This window comes from Hippichthys cyanospilos, chromosome 2 (genome assembly GCF_059441005.1).
Source record: "Hippichthys cyanospilos isolate Australia breed blue-spotted pipefish chromosome 2, RoL_Hcya_1.0, whole genome shotgun sequence".
NCBI classification, from domain to species: Eukaryota; Metazoa; Chordata; class Actinopteri; order Syngnathiformes; family Syngnathidae; genus Hippichthys; species Hippichthys cyanospilos.
The window spans coordinates 16,582,112-16,598,374 of record NC_142370.1 but is presented as its reverse complement, the minus strand read 5'-3'; the positions used below and the strand labels follow the sequence as shown (position 1 = coordinate 16,598,374).

The 16,263-nt window shown below is 39.8% G+C and overlaps 1 protein-coding gene across 3 annotated transcripts in view; it reads right to left on the bottom strand.

The window, feature by feature from the left end:
- Window positions 1-16,263, bottom strand: part of LOC148427587 (contactin-3-like) — a 61,781-nt gene that overhangs the window by 31,690 nt on the left and 13,828 nt on the right. For 2 of the 3 annotated variants that reach the window (XM_088407622.1, XM_088407623.1), the window contains 9 exons: window positions 12,498-12,673; window positions 10,019-10,114; window positions 9,737-9,940; window positions 9,024-9,126; window positions 8,561-8,745; window positions 7,362-7,498; window positions 5,711-5,840; window positions 4,677-4,827; window positions 4,293-4,420 (listed from right to left, as the gene is read on the bottom strand). In XM_088407622.1, coding sequence (XP_088263748.1) covers window positions 4,293-4,420; window positions 4,677-4,827; window positions 5,711-5,840; window positions 7,362-7,498; window positions 8,561-8,745; window positions 9,024-9,126; window positions 9,737-9,940; window positions 10,019-10,114; window positions 12,498-12,673 — 1,310 coding nt within the window. The other variant, XM_088407624.1, reaches the window with a different exon arrangement.

Below are 16,263 nucleotides of genomic sequence, written 5' to 3'. Positions count from 1 at the left end.
CACAGACTTTTCAACCCTAAAAGTGTCTGCAATTATCATAAATGCATATCTTTCTGCAAAGCCCGCATCACATAATAAATATCATTCATGATTGGTTCTATTGAGATTTGTTGAGATTAAAATTGATTACGGCTTCTCCTTGTGCTTTCTTTATGTACTTAATGGTGACTATATCTGCGATAAGGAATCTCCTCTCCCAGGGCTTTTTCCCAGGGCACTTTATTTGGAGGTTAAAAACACACACACACAATGTGAAGAGAATCAATGTGTGTTTAAAAATGACATCTTTCCTTTAAGGGCAGGTGATAGTTGATAGTAGGAAAACCTCCACATGAAAAGACAAAGTTAAGACAGTCGCCCCTAATTTCTTTCATCCTAGGCATTATGGCAATGTGCAGACTAGTGGTGCACGTCACCTGCTAATTGAAAGGCTACTGCCTGACTGACATGGAAATGTACACTTCGGGTTAGAGATGACATTAAATAAACTGTCAGTTATAATGCGACCAGTTCACATGAGTGAAAAAGTATGAATCGTACGATGAATTAAAACAACTTCATTTCAAATCAGCATACTAAGGTAAAAATAACAGACAGCTCATGAAGGCGACGTGCGCTGCTCATCGGTGGACCATTAATGTAATGTCTAGGATGGAAGAAATTAGGCTGAGCCTGGCTTGACTTTGTCGACTCGAGTGGAGGCTGGCTTGACCGCAGCATTTGTTTGTTGATTTGCCAAGAAGAATTGAAAATAGAATGAACGCAACGTACACGGACCATCTAGGTTTTGAATGATTTAGAGCAAAAACTCCAACTGTAATTAAATGCACCCAGAAAACAACACTGAAGGGAAAATGTGATTTGATTAAAGCTAATGTTTACAGACAAAAACAACATCTGAATTGATTCCATATTTTTCAGGACGTTTTACCAAGAACATTTTACGTGTGATGAGGAGCAAGTCATCCAATGAGAGGGACTGAGTAATGCTGAAAGTGACAATAGGCCATGTAAGTTGGCCTCTCGTTTAAGATATGCAAGAAAACGTGTCAAACTGCAGCCAAAATTTTGTTATCCAGCGGTTGGCTGTCCAGTAGTATAATCTCAGGTTGGTTACGGCCATTTCAGTCCAATGTCTTTAGATCCATGGGGCTATTTTTTTGTATTTATTTTTATTTTTTTATGTCCTCTTGTATATGGGTCATAAGGAGAATGAATTGAGGTTTATTGAAGCCTTTAGATTTGTCACATTTGGAACCACAAGTAAACCTCGTCACAATCATAATTCTCAATCATGTAGTGACTCAGCCCTACTAATATTGCATCTTGTAAGATCATTTAAATGGTGGGGGGTTGACATATATACCATTTTTTTAATCTGTTTAAGTGGCCGGTTGTTTCCGCGTCTGGCCTTTCCGTGTGGTGTTTGTTCATTCCTGCGTGGGTTTTCTTGGGGTACTCTGGTTTTCTCCCACGTTTCCAAAACATTCATAGTAGGTATTCTGGACGCTAAGTGTCCTTGAGTGTGCTTGTGTGTATAAATGTTTCTGTGCCCCGCGAATGGCTGGCAACCAGTACTGGATGTACCTCACATATTGCGTAAAAACGGTTGCGATAGGCTCATGCATGACCGTGACACTTATGAGGATAAGGAACGACGATAAATGAGCTGTGGAATGGTAGTTGAGCACTTCTGATGTAAAGTATGTTATACTTTCTTGTTCCTTTAGATTTGCCTCTTGAGTTTTAAAAGGCAAGTCAATTCTACTGAAATGAACTGAAGGACAACAAAGAGAGCAATTGCACTCAAGCTGCACCTTATAGAGCCTGCCAAAGGATTAAAAAGAAAATGACAAACAAAGACAAAGAATATCCCTCTGCTACAATCAATGTCGAGGTCAATGGCCCTGTGTCACCTATTACATTACAGCCTGGCAAAATGTTAAAAGAACAATGGGGCTTGACAGGTTTTCACTGCAGACAACAGCATGCAGCACATTCAGAAACCTAGCAGGAAACCTGCAGAACATTGAACTATTGAGTCAATGTGTGGTATTAAGGCTAAGAATGAACTAATGACACGGTGGCACAAAGAAAGAACACAAAAAAAACTTTAATCGGTGAATATCAAAAATAAATGGGAAACAGGTAGACGGATAACGTCATAGATGATGGACATTTATACAGATTATCAAAGTGAATAACCTTTCCACATACAGTGGGCCCCCATGTTACGAACTTAATCCGTTCAACGGCTAGGCTCGTAACTCGAATTGGTCGTATGACTGGCAATCCAAACCCATGTTAATTAGTGAATGCGTGCAACGCGTGCAAAAACCTTAGGTAAAAACATCACGACTTTATACACATATTAAGAATTAGTAACATAATCTACTGTACAGTTAAATTTAATAACATAAATATACAAAGGAAAAATGACATTTACCTTTGGGGCGACGTGACTTGAGCTGGTGGTGGGTGGAGGCGGAGGGGAGCAGAGACCAACCCGCAGAATTTTTTATTTCTTTTTCTTAAACCAGAAATTTTCTTAAACAAGAACATATCACCGGCGATTTCCTTCTTTTTAATCCATACTAGTAGAAGCCTCTCCATTTTGTTGTTGACCGAGGTCCGTCCCCTGGCAAGGAAAGTCTTGCCCTTAGAAGACTTGCTTGCTTTCATAGCTTCCTTGTTATTGAGAATTGTACCGATCGTCGAGCGGTTACGTCCATACACACTAGCAAGGTTAACTATACGTGCGCCCCCTTTGTATTTTTTTAATTATCTCCTGCTTCGTTTCTATTGTCATCATCCTCTCACTTCTTCCTTTACCGCCACTTGCAATTTTAGAAGCCATGTCTAACAGATAAAGTTTGCAAAGTCTTCTCAACACACCGACCAGCTGTGCCATCAAGCTAGATGAAGGCGTTCGGCCAATGGCATCTCGGAATTTCTGCGATTGACGTGACGCCGGCCAATAGCATATCCGCGTCTTCGTGACTGAGACCGTCCGTGACTGTGACCTTAATCGACCAATAGCATATCGGCATCTCCGTGAATGAGACCGTGACTGAGACCGTGACTGTGACCATATAAGACCAATACCAAAAACAAATGATAAGTTGTTGTCATTGATGCATCAAAGTGAGAACAATAGTGCGGGCACACTGACCGGCACGTTGGATGATCCGTAAGACGAAAGGTTTGTGCGTAAGAGGGGGACAAAAAAACGCCGCGGTCCAGGTCGTAAGATGAAAAATACATTAAACAGGGGGTTCGTAAACCGGGGGCCCACTGAATTTAGAAAAAAACGCCATGAACTCTCATTAATTCCTAATTTTCCAGGGGAAGGGTTGTGTAGTATCAGAGATAGGACTGCCACAAATGGCTGCCAGTATATGCCTAGTCACCCATCGTAGCTGCGATTAGTGGATGAATCAGATCGGATGTCAATTGCAGCATAATTGTTATTACATTATATAAGCATCCTTATCTTACAGCTTGAATTTTGTAAGGTATGTGCAAATTGAAAATAAACAATTATCATCTTTCATTAAACTTCACACTTATACTTGCATTCCTGATGAGTTTATAATTGATGGTTTAATTTAAATTGAAGACAATAAGGTCTCCACAACATTTTTACGTGGAAATGTTTTGTGTATTTTAAGACGGAAGCAGGAACCACACACCGTGTAGTGAGGCATGACTGATTGATTGAACGTATAAATACATGGCAGGATTAAAAAAATAGAAAGAAAGAAAGAAAAGAAAAAGGATTATCAAGGGGTATCACATTTTGGTATTGTTATAGAGTAACCTGCAAAAGTCAAATGCTTAATGGATAATGTATCACCAGATGAAGACTGTGGTTGATGCTCCCCATCCCAGTACCCGGGGTGTCCAAAGCCGGTTCTCGAGGGCTGCCATCCTGCATTTCTTTTCATGTTGCCGTTCTGGAGCGATTAGCTAATCAGCAAGCTCAGCGGAAGCTTGATAACAAGCCCTATCACTTGAATCTGATGCACCGGAGGACGAAACTATCCAAAACATGCAGAATAGTGGCCCTCGAGGACACCCCTAAAACACCCAACAACACTAACTTATTTTTTACAGTCTTGTTTCCACTAACTGTGCTAACATTCATCACCGCCCAGTAAAAAGTCAAAGTGGAAAATATCTACGAAGATTTGTTGTGCTGGGGTGAATCTCTATTGGGGAATTATGGTACCATTAACAATCCCTACCGATCTGCGCAATTCACCAACATTTTGCAACTGATCAGAGTTTACCTGTGACAAGGAGCCTTCCAGTTGTACTCGACATGCCAAATCTATTCCTCGCAAAGCAGGTATAGCTGCCCGCGTCAGACTTGCTCACATTGGTAAGCCTCAGCGTTCCATCTGGTGAAAGGGTGATCCTAGGAAAGTGTAACGGCACACACAGCAGATTTTGAGCCAACATCAATTAACGCCGAATGATTTCATCATGTAATGAAGTTAAAAGTCTCGACTGGAGTCCAAGATCTTAGGCTAGTCATTGGGCCCTTCTCGCATGCCAGAATCAGCTTTATTGACTTTTTGTATTTCTACAGGGAATTTCTCAGAATCCTCGCGAGAGAGAATATTTTCAAGATGATTAAGTGATCGAAACACTAAACAAGCTTCTGTACTTACCTGTTGTTAGTGAGAATAGGAAGGTTTCCCTTTTTCCATAAGATGCTGGCCAAGGGATATGCTTGGGGTTTACACTCCAATGTCACTGTGCTTCCTGCCTTGGCCTTAAGCAAAGCCCTCAAGACAGTTCCTGTAAAGTCTGGAGGAGAGGCTGATAGGGAACAAAAAGCAGACTTCAGAAAATGGCCGCTGCAAGCCAAAAACAGAGTGGAGCCTTGTTCCAACAGTGGTACGATTGAGAATTAACTCACAAATTTTCTCATTAACGATACCCAAAAGTTCATCTAAACTTGGAATTCCAACTATCCCTATGCCAAATCTTGTAGGAATTCTGCTAAATGAGAATCCCACAAGATACTTGTGTATAATATGAGCGTTTAAATTCAATACTTATAAATAGGTTCTGCCTGTTTTTTATTTGACAAATAATAATATTGAGTGTCAATAGGTTAAAGGGGACATGATGATGTAGATGTGTTCCTATGCTCTGATTGAAACCGCCGGTTAGTGACAGTATCGACTTGGAAACACGTCCCTGATTCTTCTCCTTTACTAAGTGTGAGTAGATTTACATATTCATAATTTTATTTTACAATGAATACCTTCTGTACACTTGCATGAAAGTAAATCAATTAAGTACATTATTTTCTGTGGGGATAATATTTTCGAAACGAGAAAAAAATTGAAGTAAATCGGCATCACGGAATGAATCGTATTCAACTTCATAGGATCCACTGTGCATGAAATGAAATCCGCCGATGTCTGTTCAATGTAGTGAAATTGAATAACTGAAAGGTTCCTCTAACAAATTATTAGCGTGGCCCTTGAAATAATCATATTGTGACATTTCTGTTCTCATTTGGCAGGTAAATATCGGAAAATATATTTTAAATGTGTTTGACCTCCACGAAACTTCCTGACAGACCCCATTATCCACTAAGCCGGACAACCTTTGAGAATGTCAGTAAAATGACCTTTAAATTTTGAAGCGAAAATGATTTGATGATTTAAGGGAGAGATAAATGCCACCCTACCTAAAACCATTAGTTCAGCAGCAAAATATATAATGTTGTGCTCATTCTCAGCCACACACTGGTACATTCCGGCATCGGAAAGTGCTAGCACAGATACGGAGAGAGTGCCGTCCTTCACAAGGATCCTATCCTGTGAGGGATGAAAGAAAGTAATTATTGCCTGTCACTTAAGATAACCTTTGCTTTGCTCAGCGAACTTTGGCAAATCTTAATCGGCATCTGATTGGGCACAGATCAATAGCAGAATAACAAATAAAACACATTTGCGTCTGCCAAATGGATCCCACTGAACTCCCACAATCATGTATTCTGTGATTGCAAATATGCAAGCCGGTCCCGCTTTCAGCAGCTTCACTCACTGAAATATTTGCACGGAAATAATCCATGGTGAGTCTTCGGCTTCATTAAACACATCTCGTTAGAAGAAACGCCTTACGAGCAATGTTTGGGCTCTAGCTATCGTGTGCTTTTCAATTGAAAATACAGGCAGCTCCAAAATTGTTCATATTTTCAGCTAACATAGCAAACACAAAATACAATACAATACAATACAAAGTAGATTATATAATCATATTTATCGACGATTTAGTGGTTCCTGTGTCTATGCAGGCAGCATGGTTAAATTTCCCACCCAGCGATGGTGTATGTAAATGCATAATTGCGAACACTCCCGATTTACATGGGACACTCCCGATTTTCAACCCTATCCCACGATCACTCATCTCTCCAGATCATCTCGATGATTGATCTTTGCCCCCCCATCACAAAAGCCAGTATAAAGACTAAAGGCACAATGTAATCGTGATTTCCCATTTTTGTTTCATCTTTCCGTACAGATGTGATTATAACGTGATTGGCCTGCATTTCCGTGGTCGTGAAATCCTCGGACAGTCTTACTGGGAAGACATAATGGCTTGACCACTAATTGTTCATTTTATCCGTTAGCGTGTTTGTAAAATGTGAAAACGCGATCTGCACTGCAACTCTACTTAATTCAAAACTACATCGTCGATAAAGATCTGGCTTTCTTTCTTATCGATTCTGATCGTTTCTGATTCTGTATCCAGATTTTAATAATAATTTTTGCTTATCTTGTAAATACCGCGAAATACATTCAGTTAAATGAAGAAACAACATCCCCACCTGAAATAAATGCTTCTATCAGACAGGCTGTGTTGAGGTCAATCTCATTAAATTAGGCCTACAGTAGGCGTTATTCAACACTCATAAATAAATCTCTATAATGCTGAAGACAATCAAGCTAAAAGCTGCGTTTCTTGCATCGGCTTCCATAGGCCGTGGTAGCAAGGTGTATTTCAAATTAGATTAAGATCACTGTCCCTTAATCAAACGACTCCTAAATATTTGGCATTAATAACGAAGAGCTACGAGTGACTCCATTCAGATGAAATGGAAGTAACCTCACGAGGGACCACGGCGCTGCACTCTAAGTGATCTATTCTTGTGTGAACTGCCGAGGGAACGGAGGCTCATCACTCGGTGACATGTTTACAATCTCTTTTCATTGCACCCCGAAATGCACATGGAAAAACAGCAATGAGGTTGAAAAAAAAAAAAAATCAAAGGATGGGTTGAAGGGGAACATTAAGACATGCGGAAAATAAATGGTGAAGACAAGATGCGCATTTACCCTGGAGAGCAGCGGCTGGCCGTTCTTCAGCCACGTGTGAATAGGTTTAGGTTTGCCACTGGCCCGACACTCCCAGTCCAAATTCTCCTCTATGGCCAGGGCCGTGTCCTTTATGGTTTGAATCCACTGAGGCTTGGCTGGGAGAACACAAACACGAGGCCTCGATATTTGGATGGGATAAAATTGTGTCACGGCAATGAAAACAGGTCAAATGAGAGCATGCCCAGATAGAGCATACCCTCTTTGCAATTTGCATAAGCTTTTGCACGTAAGGCTTTTCGTTTGTTTTGTTGTTTTTTCCCATTTCTTTGCACACCATATTGGCACAAGTCACTTTGGTCGTGTTCAGCACCACGTCAATACCATTTGACTACACTCTCAAATTTACAGGCAAACGTATGCTGGCCAAAATAAAACACACATAACTGGCATAAAATGAAATTCAGCAGGGCCTATTATAGGAGAAGATTACAACGTGTATTTCAGACGATATCAGTAAAAATAGGTTTTAGGACTTTAAATGACCAAATTACAATTCTTAACTGTAACTCACTCTGACCCTATTACAAAATTAAAGCAAGAACATTACACAGCTATCAGCCACTCTTAAAAATGGGATTCTTTCCAATAATTTAATACATCTACTAATACACACGAGGGCAGCTTGGTGCCGCAGTGGTTATCCCGTCTGTTTCGCAGTTCAGGGACCCGAATCCAAATTCCCGTGTGCCTTCCCGGTATATTGTGACTCCGCATATACAAATGACTAATTTTTCTTGGCAACTTGCTTGAAAATTAGAGAGGACTTGCTTGAATTTTGCCACAGTAACTTCAACCCTTTACTGCGCACAGCGGACGCTTTTGGCCTATAGTCTAAATAGGCAAAACTGCCGAATGCGTTCGTATTCTAACATACCCCTATTTAACTCGAAATTCCTGAAAATTCTTGCCTGTATGGGACTTAAAAATAGAAAAATCTGATCCTAATAAAAGCTGTTTTTGCCTGTTAAGACAATCGTCCGAAAGTGGTCACTGTACCCAGTAGAGGGTTAAGACCTGCTTGAAATTACAAGGTTAAGGACTTGAGACATACTTATGACTCCTCTATCTGCCAGAAAAAAAAGAAAAAAAGAAAATCTCTGTAGATTTACTGTACTCGGGGAAAGTTGGCTTCTGATGGGAAATTAAAGGAAGTTTACCATAGAAAGTCAGAAGACCTGTGGCTGTATTTTTGCCCATCTTATTCTCAACCACACACTCATATCCTCCTGTATCTTCCTGCTGGAAGCTGGGGATCTCCAGCACTGCGTTGGCATACTTCATTTTGACTTTGCTGGGGAATGGAACTCCATTGGCCCTCTTCCAGGTGATCTCTGGGACAGGACTGGAAGGAGACGGCAAAGACTCAAATTTAAGTTCCCTTGAAAGTTTGAGACTGTTGACTGTTTAATAGCAATGCACTAAAGCGCTTGACAGAGCCGAAGGAAATGGGCCAGAAACCGTCAAACAAAATAAATCTGATTTACATCTCAAGTTTTCACACCTGTCAAGGCTTAAATGCTACCTTTTAAGAAATATAATTGCCACAGTAACTTTTCTTTATCCACTAGTTTCTCCTCCAATGGAGAAGGACGAAAACAAGCGTTGAGGAATCCAGCTTACTTTCCGAGAGCGAAACACTCCAGCGTAACTGTTGATCCTTTTGCGGCGGGTACATTGCCTGGGAAATTAACTTCTATTTTTGGCTCATATTCACCCATCACTCCTGTGAAGAGAAAGCGCAAGATCACATTCTTCCATTATTGAGAACTTACAAGTAATATGGTTTGAATTACAGGCTGTAAAAGCAACACAGGGAGAAAAAAACACATGGGTGACCACAATGTAGAAAATTGCTTGAGAGCATTCACTACAATGTCATGTGGAATAATTTAAATCTGGTCGTGAGCGGAATAGATTTTGAATGCCGGACATTGTGTCTATTTTAAACTTGTGACAGGATTGAAGACATGTACTGCGCAGTGAGTGGAAAGTAACTGGTCGAGTCACCGGAACACTCAATGTAATGGTCCAGCGATGTATGGCTTATGTTTAATTCATTTCAAGGCCAATTTTTAGTCACTATTTTTGTGAAAGTGCACCAGAAAAGAACTGGGCCTGTAAATTCACCAGGGAGAGCTTTTAATGTGAGCAAGGAGGCAAATGACGACCATTGTTTCTCTGCCCTACATAGGACAAGCGACTACAGTATTTATTTAAAAGCATATGCACTTAGTAATTCGAGAGAAGTGCCAAACAACAGCAGAAACACAAAAAGCTCTCAGATCTGAAAGGAGAGTCAAAGAATGACGCCGTACGACGACTTTGTTCCTTACCATCTGTCCTGAGAATGAGAGATGTAGGTGAGCTATGAACTTTGCCCTTTGTGATGCTGTTCATCACGACACAAGTGTAGTTGCCCACGTCGGATGGCTCCACCTTGGCGACGTAAAGGTTTCCGGTCTGCTGAGAGACAAAGCGGCGATTGTCTTGCTGGACGAAGTATGGATACTCGTTAAAGACCCATGCATATGTAAGATCTGTGACAGGAGCGCATACATTGGTCATGATACAACATTTTTGCCGTGCTCATTTGATCTCACGGTTTGTTTTTTAACCTCCTGAGGAAGTGGGCGTTCCACAAAGCAACACCACTCCTTGTCCTTCTCGAACGGACACAGCGCTTCTGGTATGGACTTTGAAATGATCCAAGTCTGCGGTGGGAGAAAAGACAAAAGGGACATGATGACAGGATCTGACATCCAGACTGTATGAGTGGATCTGAGGCAGGGTAAAAGCTTTGAGCAACACACCGACACAAATCCATTAAAGGATTGTGGAGGAAGTGCACTTCAGCCACGCCTGAGCAACACATAAACGAGGAAGAGCGAGACAGATAGACACACTAAAGACTTTACTCCAACCAAAAACTTCAAATGCCCTCATAAATTGTAGACAGAAGCCAACGTAAGAAATTTTCAAACCATGCCAAATGATACTATACCATACCTCACTATACTATTTTTTGCCATGTAGCAAACCAATAAAATATACTGTGCTGTATATTATACAGGTCGATAAATAAGATTAGTACCCTCCGTGAGCCGCCACCTTGCAGTGGTGGAGGGGTTTGCGTGTTCTAGTGATCCTAGGAACTAAATTGCGTTATTCCCTACCAGTTTCATATCCGCGTTCACCGAACCATTCTTTAGTGAGGAATAAAACATGATTTATTTATTTTTAATTTCAAAAGATTATCTCCGTATATGTTCTTTTTTACTGGTGCACAAAATAAATCGTGTATAAAGATCGCCCTGTTTGAAGTGTTAACTCTGGAGATCCTAAATTGCGATTTTGATGGGTAATGGGAGCAATAATGTAAAGTTTGAAAAATAGCTGGAGTTCCAATTTTTGTGTCTCGTCCTGTATTTGCGACAACAGTTCGCCCAAAATCGCCCAAGTTAGTTGTGAAGGACATTTTGGCAATGAATGTGATGTTATATATTTACTGTATACACACAAACACAACGGTATATATTATTTTTTAATGTAGATCCATTATAATGACGATGAACAAACTTAAGTCACGATATTTACAGCTAACAACTAAGGCTTCTTCGATTCTAAAAGTGTGGAGTCTCCCTGCATATTTATATCTCTGGAGAAAGGAGGATTGCGCCATCACCTATCGTCTGATAATAATTGTGTACTAACATCCCTCCCATGAAGACTGCCGTTTAACGAGCTGTTTTGCCACCAGGCTGATGAACGGCCAGTTGACATGCAAAATGGTGAGTCACAAGCTACGCCAGACAAAAACAACAACCGTAGTGCGGCCAGCCACCATGGGCACAATCTCGATGTTTATGTATGGAGACGTCACACTTAAAAATTTGAAAATGAAGAAGGTTTTTGGATGAAAGGGTGAAACGCCTTTCACAAACAAGAATAGTCCAGTTGATTTGATTCAACCTTAACACATTAAAATGACCTGGATGACTAAGAATCTACAATGAGATTTGGAGAAAATGCTTTTACCCAATTGGTTCTGTGCTAATGTTGCTATCAAATAATTATTCAGCTTTTCATTCACCACTAACTGAACTGTTTCAACTTACCCTTGTGATTAAAGTAATCTTGGAAGGATGAAAATTTGGACCAACAAAGAAAACAACCTTGCATCTTCATTTTCAGCCTCCCTCCCATTAACTCACAAAAAATACCAAGTGAATGTAGCTATGCAAAATAGGCTAGGTTTCGTTTCTATTGAAAGTTCCTTTAATTTTGAATCATTTGGTTTTGTTAAACAACCATTGCTTCTAATGTCTGCAAACATCACATAGAAATTATACAGTTTGCTTACTATAATACTTGACGATTGCAACAGTGGATTAATAGCAGCAAGTCACTACATTTGCATTGAAAAACAGTTAAGCCACTCTTCAGCGGCCCCGTCGGTGAATTTTAAGAAGTTCTAATGACAATATTGTTTCTGCAAAAACAAGGTTGGTCTAATTCAAATTATTTTCATGTTTCCAACTAATCACTTTTCAACATATAATACCAAACTTCAGAAGGGGATGTGCTAAAAGCTTACTGATCAGAACCAACGGCGCACAGCTTTATGGCTTGAAGCATAGGTGAGCTGCATGAGAAGAGTCTTTAATAAGAGGTAAATATCCTTTTTCCAACAGTCGTTTCCTTTCATTATCACATAACTGCATTGTGTAAAAATAGGATTATAACTTATTCTTGGTAAATCATGGTATTTGCCACCCTATGTAGATTGTTGGACATGAAATGCTATTTGCTGTCTTCGTCACCGACGAGTCTCCATCATAACACAGTTTGGATTGGGTAAACAAGTCATCTGAGTTGTTTCCTCATCATGAGTTTTAAAATGATGAATCAAAGGTTTTCACACTCAAGCCCCCTCATACACCTTAACATTTAATGTGGCTTCACACTACCGTGGTTGCAGTCTGATAAATATTGCAAATAATTGCTGCATGTGCCTCTGCCTTATTTGCTGACTCAATGCGACACCCGCGCCACCTCTGAGTGACGAGTGACACAAAGTGACAGAGAGTGACTTACAGGCAAACTTGAGATGTGCTCTCCTGCTGAGGATTGCTCCAGCAGTGTTGTAGGCCATACACTGGTAGACGCCTACATCCTGGTAGCGGTCCAGGCTGCTTATAATGAGGTTGCCTCCTGACAGACGCCGCCGTCGATCCAGGCTCAGATTTATGAAAGTCCCATTCAGTGACCATCTGTGGGGGCAAAGACATCATCAGTCCCTGAAAAAAATGCACTATCCAGTTCCTACAACTAAGCAAGTTGCTTTAACGTAGTGCTTCTCAATTATATTCTGCAAAGTGCCCTTTAGGAATAAAAGAAAAGGCTTTTGTATGTGTATATATGAGATTATTACCTATAAAAATTGTATAAGTATACCTAAAACAGTATCCTTTTTTAAAATAACAAAAGAAAATACAGGTTGCAAGTGCAGCACAAGCTGAAAAAGAAAATGATGCCAATCATTATTTTACTGCAATTACACTTTACAGTACTTTGAAAAAACCAAAGCCTTTTACCCGGGGTCATCCGCCCCAACCCTAGCAGGGGGCCAGACCCACTACTTGAGAAGGACTGTTTTTACAGAAGCTGAATAGGGAACGTTTTTCACTTGAATATTGAACAAAAGAACAAAAATATGGACTCATGCTTAGGTTGCTGTGCTTAATGTGAAGTTGGGTTCGGCTATTACCATGAGTTCGACAAACACAATCTTGATGCTTCTCTTTAAGCAACTACTTTATACTGTAAATGTGACAGATGTGAAAGGTATTATGGCCACAGTAGATTGGGAATGAAAGATAATACAGTTGTAAAATTCAGAGAAAATCCCCATATTCAGCTTTTTTATCCTCAACAAGGTGAGCTGGAGTCCACTTTCCTGTTGATTTTTTCAAGAGCCAATCACAAGGCAAATACAGTATGCACAACCATTCCAAGTCCCCTTCGATAAATTGAGTTTTCCAAACTTGCGTGGCGGCTTTTGCAACGTGGCAGGGACGAAAACCACGCAAATGACGAGAACATGCAAATACCCGATTGGAGGTCATTCGAACCCAGTATTTTTTTATTGTGAGGCAGACATGCCAACCAATATCCATTTCAAGCACACAGTTAATATTTATGAAAACAATCTTTTTGTCTTAAAAAAAATGTCATCAATGTTTATTTTAAAAAAGTGTCATGCTTTATTTAAAAAAATAAATCTCCCCTATATCACAAAGTTATAACTATTTTTATTAACAGCCAGATGTCAATGCATGGATTAGGATTAGAATTTATTGTTTTTAGTTTTATACTATGATGACATATTATTTTTCTGAAATGGAAGATTAAAGATAGATATTTTCTAAACAATTAAAAAAAAAAATATATATATATATATATATATATATATATATATATATATATATATATATATATATATATATATATATATATATATATATATATATATGTTCTCATCAGAATCGCGATTCTCATTTACCGTGATTTGAATCGATGTAGGTCCCTAAATCGATATTAAACTGTATTTAAAATGAAATCACTATGCTTCCTGTCGGCTTCCATCGGAGGAGCGGCGTGGCTACGTCACCATGCAGCCCATTCCGCAGTCAAGCCGGTGCGCAAAATGCGCACAGAGTTGATGCACAAATACAAAGAACGGAGGGAAATCAACCGTTCTTATTGAAAGCACTCAAGCAGTCCTTTCGCGCTTTGCAAACTCATGAGCACGAAAGCCACAAATGTGAGTGCAACATTTCACTTTGCTGCTGGAGTTGGACCATCACAGATTTGCTGATTGTGTAAGCATTAAAAGTGGCTTTTCTGTGATAAATATTTCTGCTGCCTTCCCACTAAATAGATTAACAAGGACAGGAATAACATTCAGTCACGTCTTTAATCTTACTCTTTCAGTCCTAACAGGCACCTATCCCTGTTCTACAGTAAATGCACTTTTAAATATTGCGAATTAAATGCACAAACCAAAACCAAACATTCTAACAGAATAGAAAACAAATGGTCCGCAATCAACACAGCACAAAACTTCATGTACACAAAATAAAATAAAACAAAATACGAAACAATGTAATTAAATTAATACACAAACACAAACTATTCACAAACAGTACATGTAAACGAATGAAAATACTAACTATACTAAACATATAATGCTCCCGATATTCTCGCAGTTGCACATGTTTCATGCTTTGCCCATACTCAAAATTTAGCTGCTCATTTTCATATCCTGTTTGTCATAAATGTACTGACAAACATCAACATTTTTCATTTGGGCAACAGTTGTTTCCACGTAATTGTCACATCCCTGGCTTATCATGTCTTTTGTTGTAGTCGAGGTCCTCCTGCCACGGCGAGAGGGCGGGGTCACTGGCCGCGCACCTGACGACCATTGTCATCAAGGCCTTACTTAAGACGGCCGGCGCAGGAGGACAATCGCCGGGTTATTCCATGAGCCACTCTTCATTGAAGCCTAAGTCGCTCCAGTGTTTTCTCGTCCCGAGTCTCCGCAGTCGCGCATTATGTTTTGTACTTTGCCTTGTGCTTTTTGCTTCGTTGCTCGTTTGCCTTTTGCTACTCCTCCGGGCTTTTTGTTGTTCCTAGTTTTTTGATTGTCCTCCTGCTGACCTCGTCCCCTTGTGCTAGACTACTTAATCGTTTAGACCCGTTCGGTCTCTCCTTTTGTTGCACCTTTTTCCCCACGCTTGCCGTGCGATTTTTGTTAATAAATCCTTGAAGCTGAACCCAGCGTGTCGTGTCGGGGTCCTCAAACCACTCGTGTCTCGGGGTTATTTCTAACAGTAATATTTTAGAACTGCAATCTCCTGTGAAATGATAATGTATGTTGTTCTACCTTTTTTAGTGACACATATGCACTTCATTTTGTTTCATAGTGTTCAAGCATGTTCCTTAAAAATCAAAACTCAATAAATGCAAAATCAAATGTTTCCCTTTGATATTCTATCTTGCAAAGCAGACTGTAGTATGATGATTCTTTGCACTTTGGGGCAAACATCCTTTTTAACTGAATCGCATCGTTTTGAATCAAGTCGATTCTGAATCCAATCGGAGACCCTAAAATCGGAATCGAATCCTTAGACAGTCAAACATTCCTACTCCTAATAAATATGCACATTTGAGAACTGTAAAGGTTTTGGTAAAGTGTTAAAAAGAATACTACTGGGTTCAACGCTCTCCCTGTGAAGTGCAATTTATGCCACACTGGATTGAGCACTCACATTCACACGTATTAGAATGACTGAGGGAATCCTAAATAACTTTCTGGAATATCTTGTAAAATGGACCAAATGTCAGATGATAAATGTACACACTAAACACCAACACAAGTCGTCTGAATAATAACACGATAATGGAGAGGTGTTCCGGCTGGTCCAGCAACAAGAAAAGTAGGGAGATATGCTATTTGGTGCTATTCTACCCTGCAAAATGGTATTCCTACTCAGTGAATAGTTTGCCTTTAGCACCTTCAAAGATCATTGATAAAGGTAATCTGCGGTTGCCCTAGCAACTTCAGCGAGACTATTCTCCTTTTTATCCATTGTTGTTTTAAATTCAGTTTAGGACAAATTATTAAGGACTTTTCCCCCATTATTTCAAGTCCATTCAGGGGAGGTATGTCTCAATTAGGCCAAAGATTTGCAACTTGGACATGTTTAATTTATAAAGCAGTCTTGCAATTGTATTCACTTTCTATCAATTTGAATCTGTCTTTCAACTATCACTGCCTGCTGAGGCAACAATCTCT